Here is an 11,828-nt window from a genome sequence, read left to right on the forward strand (position 1 = left end):
ATAGGCAAGATGCAGTAGATGGTATCGAGTACAGTATATACATATCAGATGAGTAATGTAGGGTATGTAAACAAAGTGGCATAGTTTAAAGTGGCTAGTGATACATGTATTACATAAATATGCAGTAGATGATATAGAGTACAGTATATACAAATACATATGAGATGAGTAATGTAGGGTATGTAAACATTATATTAAGTAGCATTGTTTAAAGTGGCTAGTGATATATTTTATATCAATTCCCATTATTAAAGAGGCTGGAGTTGAGTCAGTGTGTTGGCAGCAGCCACTCAATGTTAGTGGTGGCTGTTTAACAGACTGATGGCCTTGAGATAGAAGCTGTTTTTCAGTCTCTCGGTCCCTGCTTTGATGCACCTGTACTGACCTCGCCTTCTGGATGATATCGGGGTGAACAGGCAGTGGCTCGGGTGGTTGTTGTCCTTGATGATCTTTATGGCCTTCCTGTGACATCGGGTGGTGTAGGTGTCCTGGAAGGCAGGTAGTTTGCCCCCGGTGATGCGTTGTGCAGACCTCACTACCCTCTGGAGAGCCTTACGGTTGTGGGCGGAGCAGTTGCCGTACCAGGAGGTGATACAGCCCGACAGGATGCTCTCGATTGTGCATCTGTAGAAGTTTGTGACAAGCCAAATTTCTTCAGCCTCCTGAGGTTGAAGAGGCGCTGCTGCGCCTTCTTCACAACGCTGTCTGTGTGGGTGGACCAATTCCGTTTGTCTGTGATGTGTATGCCGAGGAACTTAAAACTTACTACCCTCTCCACTACTGTCCCATCGATGTGGATAGGGGGGTGCTCCCTCTGCTGTTTCCTGAAGTTGTTGACGTTGAGTGTGAGGTTATTTTCCTGACACCACACTCCGAGGGCCCTCACCTCCTCCCTGTAGGCCGTCTCGTCGTTGTTGGTAATCAAGCCTACCACTGTAGTGTCGTCCACAAACTTGATGATTGAGTTGGAGGCGTGCATGGCCACGCAGTTGTGGGTGAACAGGGAGTACAGGAGAGGGCTCAGAATGCACCCTTGTGGGGCCCCAGTGTTGAGGATCTGCGGGGTGGAGATGTTGTTACCTACCCTCACCACCTGGGGCGGCCCGTCAGGAAGTCCAGTACCCAGTTGCACAGGGCGGGGTCGAGACCCAGGGTCTCGAGCTTGATGACGAGTTTGGAGGGTACTATGGTGTTAAATGCTGAGCTGTAGTCGATGAACAGCATTCTCACATAGGTCTTCCTCTTGTCCAGATGGGTTAGGGCAGTGTGGTTGAGATTGCATCGTCTGTGGACCTATTTGGGCGGTAAGCAAATTGGAGTGGGTCTAAGGTGTCAGGTAGGGTGGAGGTGATATGGTCCTTGACTAGTCTCTCAAAGCACTTCATGATGACGGAAGTGAGTGCTACGGGGCAGTTGTTTAGCTCAGTTACCTTAGCTTTCTTGGGAACAGGGACAATGGTGGCCCTCTTGAAGCATGTGGGAACAGCAGACTGGGATAAGGATTGATTGAATATGTCCGTAAACACACCAGCCAGCTAGTCTGCGCATGCTCTGAGGACGCGGCTGGGGATGCCGTCTGGGCCTGCAGCCTTGCGAGGGTTAACACGTTTAAATGTTACTCACGTTGCAGTGAAGGAGAGTCCGCATGTTTTGGTTGCGGGCCGTGTCAGTGCCACTGTATTGTCCTCAAAGCGGACAAAAAAGTTATTTAGTCTGCCTGGGAGCAAGACATCCTGGTCCGTGATGGGGCTGGTTTTCTTTTTGTAATCCGTGATTGACTGTAGACCCTGCCACATACCTCTTGTGTCTGAGCCATTGAATTGCGACTCTACTTCGTCTCTATCCTGACGCTTAGCTTGTTTGATTGCCTTGCGGAGGGAATAGCTACACTGTTTGTATTCGGTCATGTTTCCGGTCACCTTGCCCTGGTTAAAAGCAGTGGTTCGCGCTTTCAGTTTCACGCGAATGCTGCCATCAATCCACGGTTTCAGGTTTGAGAATGTGTTAATTGTTGTTATGGGAACGACATCTTCAAAGCACTTTCTAATGAACTCGCTCACCGAATCAACGTATTCGTCAATGTTGTTGTTGGACGCAGTGCGGAACATATCCCAATCCACGTGATGGAAGCAGTCTTGGAGCGTGAAATCAGATTGGTCGGACCAGCGTTGAACAGACCTGAGTGCGGGAGCTTCTTGTTTTAGCTTCTGTCTGTAAGCAGGGAGCAACAAAATGGAGTCGTGGTCAGCTTTTACGAAAGGAAAAGGAGGCCTGTACTCGTTGAAGCCAATTTGAACAATGTTGACTGTCAACACTGTTACTTCTCTGTATATATCAATGATGTTGCTCATGCTGCGGGCGATTCCCCGATCCACCTCTACGCAGACGACACCATTCTATATACTTTCGGCCCGTCATTGGACACTGTGCTATCTAACCTCCAAACGAGCTTCAATGCCATACAACACTCCTTCCGTGGCCTCCAACTGCTCTTAAACGCTAGTAAAACCAAATGCATGCTTTTCAACCGATCGCTGCCTGCACCCGCATGCCCGACTAGCATCACCACCCTGGATGGCTCCGACCTTGAATATGTGGACACCTATAAGTACCTAGGTGTCTGGCTAGACTGCAAACTCTCCTTCCAGACTCATATCAAACATCTCCAATCGAAAATCAAATCAAGAGTCGGCTTTCTATTCCGCAACAAAGCCTCCTTCACTCACGCTGCCAAGCTTACCCTAGTAAAACTGACTATCCTACCGATCCTCGACTTCTGCGATGTCATCTACAAAATTGCTTCCAACACTCTACTCAGCAAACTGGATGCAGTTTATCACAGTGCCATCCGTTTTGTCACTAAAGCACCTTATACTACCCACCACTGCGACTTGTATGCTCTAGTCGGCTGGCCCTCGCTACATATTCGTCGCCAGACCCACTGGCTCCAGGTCATCTACAAGGCCATGCTAGGTAAAGCTCCGCCTTATCTCAGTTCACTGGTCACGATGGCAACACCCATCCGTAGCACGCGCTCCAGCAGGTGTATCTCACTGATCATCCCTAAAGCCAACACCTCATTCGGCCGCCTTTCGTTCCAGTACTCTGCTGCCTGTGACTGGAACGAATTGCAAAAATCGCTGAAGTTGGAGACTTTTGTCTCCCACACCAACTTCAAACATCAGCTATCTGAGCAGCTAACCGATCGCTGCAGCTGTACATAGTCTATTGGTAAATAGCCCACCCATTTTCACCTACCTCATCCCCACAGTTTTTATTTATTTACTTTTCTGCTCTTTTGCACACCAATATCTCTACCTGTACATGATCATCTGATCATTTATCACTCCAGTGTTAATCTGCAATATTGTAATTATTCGCCTACCTCATGCCTTTTGCACACATTGTATAAAGACTCCCCTTTTTTTTCTACTGTGTTATTGACTTGTTAATTGTTTACTCCATGTGTAACTCTGTGTTGTCTGTTCACACTGCTATGCTTTATCTTGGCCAGGTCGCAGTTGCAAATGATAACTTGTTCTCAACTAGCCTACCTGGTTAAATAAAGGTGAAATAAAAAATAAATAAATAAAACTATAGCTTATCCTATTTAATAAACTGTAGTATCAATCCACAATGGACTACGATGAGAATATTCCGTGCCCCCAGCCGCATTGGCGTTGACGACAATGCGAAGACTGTCAATAACCTACAGAACTTGGCACAACGGCATGCAATATTAATCCATGAAACGCGTTGATTGGCCAGTGAATGGCTAAGCCCTCGTCACACCTCAAATGTATTAATTTGTCAAATCCCAGCCCTTTATTGCCACCGCCAGCTACTGCGCCTATAATTCTGGTTGTGAATATTTCTGACACACCCCTGAACCTATAATCCTACTGCCAGAGTTACTACCCACAATCTAGCGCGGCATTCAATTCCACCCCAATCATAATGGTTTATGTATGTCTGCGGGTGTTGCCCTCTGTCAAAGCAACTCTTCTTCAATGAACAAAGGCTCACTGACTAGCTTCTCTCAGGAGCTCCCATTTCAACCCACACAGAATGACAATTCTTACTGAGAAAGAGAGAGGAGTGAAATAGCATTATTTATTTGTTTTAATACTTTTTAAATACTTTTTAATGTGCTCGATTGAGCTTGCCTGGTGCAAAGAAACCAATGTAATAGTCTCAAACCTTACCAATATGGTACTACAGGCAGACTCGATCAAAAGCGCATAGCATTTAAAAAGAAAAAACGAATATCATTTGAACACAGGTCTGGAAGAAACGGTTGAAATATCCTCTATTTTGCAGCTGGCATAAGGAGAAGTTCACCAGAGGAAGCTGGCTTGGTGGGGAGATGTGCTCCTTTAGCAGGGTGCCAGAGCTGGGATAAGATTGTGCCCCCCGCCCTGGCCTGCCTCAGGCAGTTTAGATACAGCTGCTTGTGCTCTGCTCACTGGCGCTTACTCCATCATCTTTATCAACACCAGATCAAGGCCAGGCAAGACACTGGAGCTGCAGCTTTCCCCCTAGCTGCGGGTAAGGTACTGTAAGGACTCAAAGTAAAAGCCATGGTGGAATGTCATGGAGTCGATCTATACATTGGCAATTTATAAATATCTTACCTTAAGAACAACTTGAGAAGTGAAATGGTAGGCTGTACTACACATTGAGTCAAATTCGCCTAATACAGTGTTTCTCAAGTTGATACACGTCGTTGGCTTACTACGGGTATCAATCACAGTAATTAACATAGATTACAAAATGGATGTTTGGAATTCATTTCCAAACGTGATTATAAAATGGAGGGAAATCACATACTCTGAAGTACTCCTATTTCTTTACTGCAAGTGTGTGCCAAAGACATTGGCTATCTCACTCTCCTCATTTCTTCATGATCATTACCAATCAGTCTGTGTCTTCTTCAACTCCTACTCCAATTACCATTAATGAACTAGTCAAACCTCCAGAAGCCATTCACGTCATAGGAGACGGGCTATAACCAGATGACATCATCATCTGACATGTAATTGATATGTAATTCCGTTTTTCTACACTGCAAGTATGAAGCCGTTTGTGAAACACAGAATATAAGTTAGAAAGCGTAGTCCTTCAGGGCCGAATCGTAACTTGATTGTAACATTGCTGGACCTTACCTGATTGTGTGCTATAAATAAATCTGTAGCTTTCAAAGTCTCCTTTCGGCTCTTTCCATGACACATGCAGCTGGGTTGCGCTCAGGACCTTGAAACGAAGTCTTCGTGGAGTGGCAACTAGACAAAAAAAGACACAAAACACTATTTTTTTACAATAATTGACTAACTCAAGAAACATTTGTATATAATATTCAATAGTAATATTGAATGCATGGTTAATATGACACCAAGACAGTGGTTGGGGTTCAATCAAGTGTAAAAAACAATGTTCTTTGAAGAAACTGTCCGAATTCAGTAACTAGTAGAGTGCGACAGGTTTGGTGATTTATTTTTTGCCAATGAAAATGCATGAAACTTGAGATTCCCGAGTTAAAAGTGATTATGAAACAGTTAGCAGCTAGATTGAACTCCAGCCAGAGTTTGGCGAGGTAACAGGCACTCCCATCTGTGTTTCAAGTCCTAAAAGATTGTATCTTGGCCAAATAACAAAGATACAGATTCAAAGAATACCACAGATGTCACAAAAAAGCAGTCACATTCTCTCACTTTGCCATTGATAGCTCTCATGTCTCTTTTGGAGGGGGGGGGGTCTTTTGTGCAGCACTTATCTCAGCATCAAAGAACCATCCCTGATCTCATCATGATTGCATTTGGCCGGAGCAGTCGAATTGAGGGTGTATTACAAAGCGTGTGCTCTTTACTTTGAGGCCTTTTCAGAGGAGAATGTGACTTTTTTTCAATTGTAGCAGCGACAAAGGGAAAGGCACTGGAATAGCATCTATTCCTGTCTTCAAGAAGATATCTATCTGCAAGTAGAGCAATATACCACTTCACCACTTCCTCTTGGGTCAACATCCCACAGCTCCGCACAGTAGTTAATACTAGGCATGACCAAATCCCAGAGTAAAATAAAATACAAATAAACATTCCCATCTAATTTGGTAATAATGGAAAGTTCCGCAAACAGTCCCACAAACTTGTCTTGTTTGTGTCCTCATTAGGAGCAGGCAAGCTATCTGGTGCCAATGTATTCTTTAAATACCTTCACTATGACTGACATAAATGAGAGCGAAGCTCTACAGTTGAAACATACAGAATAATGATGTGTGTATGAGATTATATTTGGAGACATTGATGTAGGTATGGAAAGAATACATCCAAGCACATAGAATGGATTAACTCATCGGAAGGTAAAGAGCCCGGAGATGGTACATGGTGCAAACAGGCGAATAATAATACTGTACTGAGCTCACCAACCTGAAAATGGGGGCTGGGTATTCAGCAGGGCTTAACTCTCTCTGAAAAAAAGATCTTCTCTGAAGAATGTCATTTCCCCGAGTGAGAGAATTAGCATGTGTGTTGTTTGTGGGTTGTTTTTTGTTTTTTTAAACCTTCAGAGACTTTATGCATCACCATGTACAGTGAGCCAGGAAATTTCCAGAACAGACGTCTCAGACTAGTTGTACGCTCGGTAAACAACATCTCCGAGACAAAGGACTTGCCTGTGTGGAGATGGGCTTAAGTTCTCATATATTTTTCATAGCCATCTTGTGCAAGCAGCCAGCAGGCTGCGGAGGGTTTAAGAGACCTCAAGTACCCATGGGGAGTTTGGAAGTCAGATACAGTACAGAAAGTTTAATGCATTTGAATTCATATGTAAGAATTAGTTATAAGAAGGGCCATTTTGGGTGAGATGCTGACACTGTAGGGATGGGCACGTGGCCACATGCCATTGGGTGACAGTGGCCTGTGTTCCCAGACATCCCTCCCTTGTCTATCGACCTCAAGGGCCGGATGCTTTCAGTTAAACCTCTTTAGTGCACTTTGAAGGAAACATCTATTGAAGCCCACTGACCGTACACTTTGAACTCTGACCTGTAAAAAGGACAGGTTGTTTACTTTAAACAAGAGGCCGGCCCTTTTGAGCAGAAGGCTTCTGCCGACACCCAATGGATACTGTCCAAGGTGTAATGCTACAATACAACACAAAGCGGCACTATGCTGTAGCCCAGGTTAGCACAGTACAGAGTGCACTCTTAGCACAGGAATGCTGTGGTTCGTTTCACTTGAGGACTGGGCAACGGTGTCAAGACAAGCCCAGGTAAACAAACTGCAGCTGTTTGAGGGTGCAGTTCTTGTTTGTCTTCACATCAACAAGGATAAGGCCAAAGTCAGATATTGTTTGCAACATTGTATATATAGGCAAGGACCATAAGGGTAGGTAGTTCATGTAAAATCATAATCTTAAAACACTTTAGTTGACTGCAAATGGAAAGTTAATGATGTGATTTTACACACAAAAATTAACTTATATTACCAGAAAATAGTGACTTTTCCCTTTGAAGTAAAATAATCACAAAGTGAAAGTGACACAAAGACAAATGCTTTCGACAAAAGCGGCACATCAAATGGAATGTTAATGATGTGATTTTACACGCAAATATTTACTTATATTACCAGAAAATAGTGACTTTTCCCTTTTGAAGTAAAATAATCACAGTGACAGTGACACAGACAAACGCTTTGACAAAAGCAGCACATCAAAAAGACACACACGGGGCGACAGAGGATAAGAAGCAGCCTATATGATCGTGTTTACCTTGACCCTGAGCTGGAGCTGGTGCAGGTGAGAGAGAGATAAGAGCCAGACAGAGTAGAGGATTCCATACCCACGTCTTCAGTCCTGTAGCCGGCATCCTTCACACTGGTATAGGAGAGGAGCTCAGAAAACCTGACGAGACATCAAACGGAATGACAATGCCTGATGCCATTGAAAATAAATAGATAAGCTCCATTATTAAAGGAAGTCTAGAGGAACAGCTTGACTGGAAGTCGTGTAGTCTTCCAGTCATTGCGCTAACGCTAGTTATTGTTATCTATGCACTGTTGAAAATGGTGTTTTACCGGAATTTCAACCCGAAATTTGCCGAAAGTAATCAACGTAATGGCATTTTGTCTTTCTTTCACCCAACTTTGAACCGTAATCCAATGACATGGTGGTTCTTTTTTTTTTTTTTTTTAAACCAAACATTTTATGTTGATTTCACGTTAGTTGAAAACTTAACCAAATATAAATCAAAACTAGACATTGAACTGAGGTATGTGCCCAGGTCATACCTGCTGAACGGGGCTTACTACAATCTATTTTATTGTGATTGTTCAGGTTCACCATCAGCAATAGTTCTGGTAATTTTGCTTTAAACAGTATGTGTATATAGTCATTTTTAGATATACAGGGTAAAGTTGATGATTTCATTATGAGGACAGAAAGGAGCACTGCATGGCCAAAGCAAGAGGAAAAGAGAAGATCCCACCATAAAAACATCCAAATGGTCAAAATCATTCAATTTTGAGATGGGGGTGAAATCCAAAATTGTGCTATATATTCATTGGCTATGTCATAGCTCATTTGTAAACAATAAATATTGATATATTACTAGCTCAAATACTTAATCTGGTGGGGGGCTAGGCTACATTGCCACCCTAATCTGATAGTGGTAGTGGGATGATAGATACCTAGTCTCACTTATAACTCAGCTCAGGTGCCTACATAGTACACCATAGATATACATAATTTACACACACACACACACACACACACAGAGAGAGAGTGAAGTCAGCTCAGACTGATCCAGCTCTGAGAGGCCCAGCTCATGAGCTCCATCAACAGCAGATTTTAGTTTATAATGGAAAATGAATGTCTTTATGCAACAAATGTTAGTGCATCGAATCGTATCACATCGAACTGAATCGCATCGATTTGTTCTCTAATCAAACTGAATTGCATGAATCGTTTCAAACTAAAACGTGTCGTTCCTGTATCATATCGGAGCCCATGTATCTAGATAAGTATTGAATTATCTTGAAAGGGAAATATGCACATCCCTAGAAGTTATAGAGCAATTTTATGAATATCATTGATAAACTTCAACTGTGGGTTGATAAAACAGTCCCATTTACATTTCAAATAGTTTGGAAAATAAACTCAACAAAGCATCTAAACTTTGGCATAACCACAATGACACCCATAAATCATTCATAATGATATTTGAAACGTGGCATGCTCCTGCAGAGTACTGTGGCAGTAGTATCTTCTCAAACAAATGGAGGATGTAAAAATGAGCATGATGTCACACCTTTCTCTCAAACTCATGCAAACACTTCAATAAGAATACTTCGTCATTAGGCTAGCTGGTATTTCAAAGCAACACTTCAATTCGCCGTGCCTAATCTTTCTCCTCATCTACTCAATGTACCTAAATAGCCTTTTAATCTTGCCATTATGACAAATTGCAGGTGTACAAGTAGGCTAACCTACAGGTAAACCGCAGTAGTAGTCCACAGTCCTCGGTGATGGTTCGTGTAGGCCTATAGATTTAGGGGGAAATGGAAAACGACTGTACATTATATTTTAATAATAAATATGATAAACAAACAGTATCGACGAAGTACAAAAACAGATATAATAAACTGACTAAACCAAATGTGCATATATTGCCAAACGCGCCCCCACGACCACCACTGACAGGTGAGGTTCCGTGTTCCCGACCACTTCTACTTTAAACGTGTTGTTATTAAAAACGGACTTTATCCCAAAACTAAAGAAAATATCTCATACCTTTTCAAAACATATGTTTACAGGTAATATTGCTCCCAAAGGACCCTTCCTGTGTGTCTTGCTTCGCGGGCTGTTGGCAAACTATCTCCAGCTCCTTCAGTTTCAGACTTGCTATGGTGGGTGTATCCCGTGCTGGTATTCACCCATCCCTTGAGCGATTCATTCCTTCACCTCGTTTAATCTTGACTGAGGCAGAAAAATGTGTTTCGGCGGCAGCCAATATAAAAGAGGTGATAAGCTATGAAATGTGAATTCTGTTCTGACCGCCCCCAGGGTAGGCTACATGCGTTCACTCCTCGTCCGCGAGCTTTTTTTCAGGTATGTCTTTTTTCCCCCTACCGCTTTCTGGTCCGCACGAGCGCTACCTGCGTGCAAATGTTCATTCCTCCTTTCAGGGGAGAATTTACTGATGTGGCTGAAATATTTGAGACAGCTTAATCAGCCAGCCATTTGGTAACTTGGCATATATTATTATTTCATGTTAGTGTTATTATTATATTACGCACACACAGACATAGATGAGTGTTGTTATGTAGGCCTATAACAACAACATTTAACTGTCAACCTTGGTTCATGATTATCTTCGTGTTCTCAAGACCTGAAAATGCAACAATTTCAGGTTTCAAGGTTTTAATTGATAATACATCCTCATCTCTGCTCTGTTATTTGTTTGCATTCCATCTATCTGGCCATCACCATCATCAGGGTGCAGCAAGTTGTTCTTGTCTCAACATGCAATGGGACATGTATGAAAGTGTTGTATCAATACAGTACCAGCCAAAAGTTTGGACACACCTACTCATTCAAAGGGTTTTTCTTTATTTTTACTATTTTCTACATTGTAGAATAATAGTGAAGAAATCAAAACTACAAAATAACATATAATGTAGTAACCAAAAAAGTGTTTAACAAATCAAAATATATGTTATATTTGAGATTCTTCAAAGTAGCCACCCTTTGCCTTGATGACAGCTTTGCACACTCTTGGCATTCTCTGAACCAATTGGGTTGAGGTCAGGTGACTGTGGAGGACAGGTCATCTGATGCAGCACTCCATCATTCTCCCTCTTTGTCAAATAGCCCTTACACAGCCTGGAGGTGTGTTGGGTCATTGTCCTGTCAAAAAACAAATGGTAGTCCAACTAAGCACAAACCAGATGTGATGGCGTATCGCTGAGGGATGCTGTGCAGAAAAAGCACCCCCACACCATCACACCTCCTCCTCCATGGTTCACAGTGGGAACCACACATGCAGAGATCATCCGCATAGCACAGACACAAGTTAAGATTACAGTAAGTACCGCTCACTTTGATCATGTTGCAGCAACCTTAATGCAACCTAGCATCTACTTCAAGAGGCCCGTCAGGTTACCCCCGAATTTGCCACTTTGGTGTTATGAATGGAATGGCACTCCGGTGCAGCCTACTTTTCTTTTTTGAATGAATATCCAATGAAGTTTAATGTTTCACTCAATAAATATAGTATTTTTTTATTGAAATGGTTCCAAACACACAGGAATACAGTATGTTAGCATGGTTAGCCCCATGAAGTTATAGGATCTACAAGAGCCCCTTGGGCTACACACCTTTCCCAGTTGACCCAATGTCGAATGTGTTTCTACAAGCACAGAGGGGTAGTTAGGTACGCTGTGTTTTATGCATCGCTATGACAGCAAGGTCATGGTCATGACAGAAGTGATAAAGAATCGTCTTTTTAAATCAATTACCTGTGGAATCTCTCTTCAACTCTTTTTATTGGAGGCCCCTTATGGGGTTAACATTCCTGCAGTTAGAGAATTCACAGTTGTTACTGTAGTTACAGTAGGATATGGCTACACTATATCACTTCCTCTTTTTGCTTTTGAATATCTTTGTGCGTTCATAATGCTGAGCTCATCACTAGATGGAGTTTGAAGTAGCTCACAATGTCTGCCCTTGACACAAGCCCTGACCCATCTTAAGAGCATTCCATGCTACTGCACTTAAACGCTTGGCCCCTGAACTCTGATGAGGGCAGCAGAGGGGTTATCTTAACATACTTTTCC

The 11,828-nt window shown here is 42.8% G+C and overlaps 1 protein-coding gene across 4 annotated transcripts in view; it reads right to left on the reverse strand.

Moving 5' to 3' along the window:
• col14a1b (collagen, type XIV, alpha 1b) overlaps nucleotides 1-10,141 on the reverse strand; it is an 83,970-nt gene extending 73,829 nt beyond the window's left edge. For 2 of the 4 annotated variants that reach the window (XM_029658237.2, XM_029658239.2), the window contains exons 1-3: nucleotides 9,784-10,141; nucleotides 7,765-7,896; nucleotides 5,166-5,282 (exon numbers count right to left, since the gene is read on the reverse strand). In XM_029658237.2, coding sequence (XP_029514097.2) covers nucleotides 5,166-5,282; nucleotides 7,765-7,861 — 214 coding nt within the window. In that variant the 5' untranslated portion in view covers nucleotides 7,862-7,896; nucleotides 9,784-10,141. The remainder of the gene's footprint in view (nucleotides 1-5,165; nucleotides 5,283-7,764; nucleotides 7,897-9,783) is intronic. The other 2 variants (XM_029658238.2, XM_029658240.2) reach the window with 2 other exon arrangements.
• Between the last annotated feature and the right edge of the window lie 1,687 nt (nucleotides 10,142-11,828).

Source organism: Oncorhynchus nerka, linkage group LG4, assembly GCF_034236695.1.
Source record: "Oncorhynchus nerka isolate Pitt River linkage group LG4, Oner_Uvic_2.0, whole genome shotgun sequence".
Taxonomy (NCBI): domain Eukaryota; kingdom Metazoa; phylum Chordata; class Actinopteri; order Salmoniformes; family Salmonidae; genus Oncorhynchus; species Oncorhynchus nerka.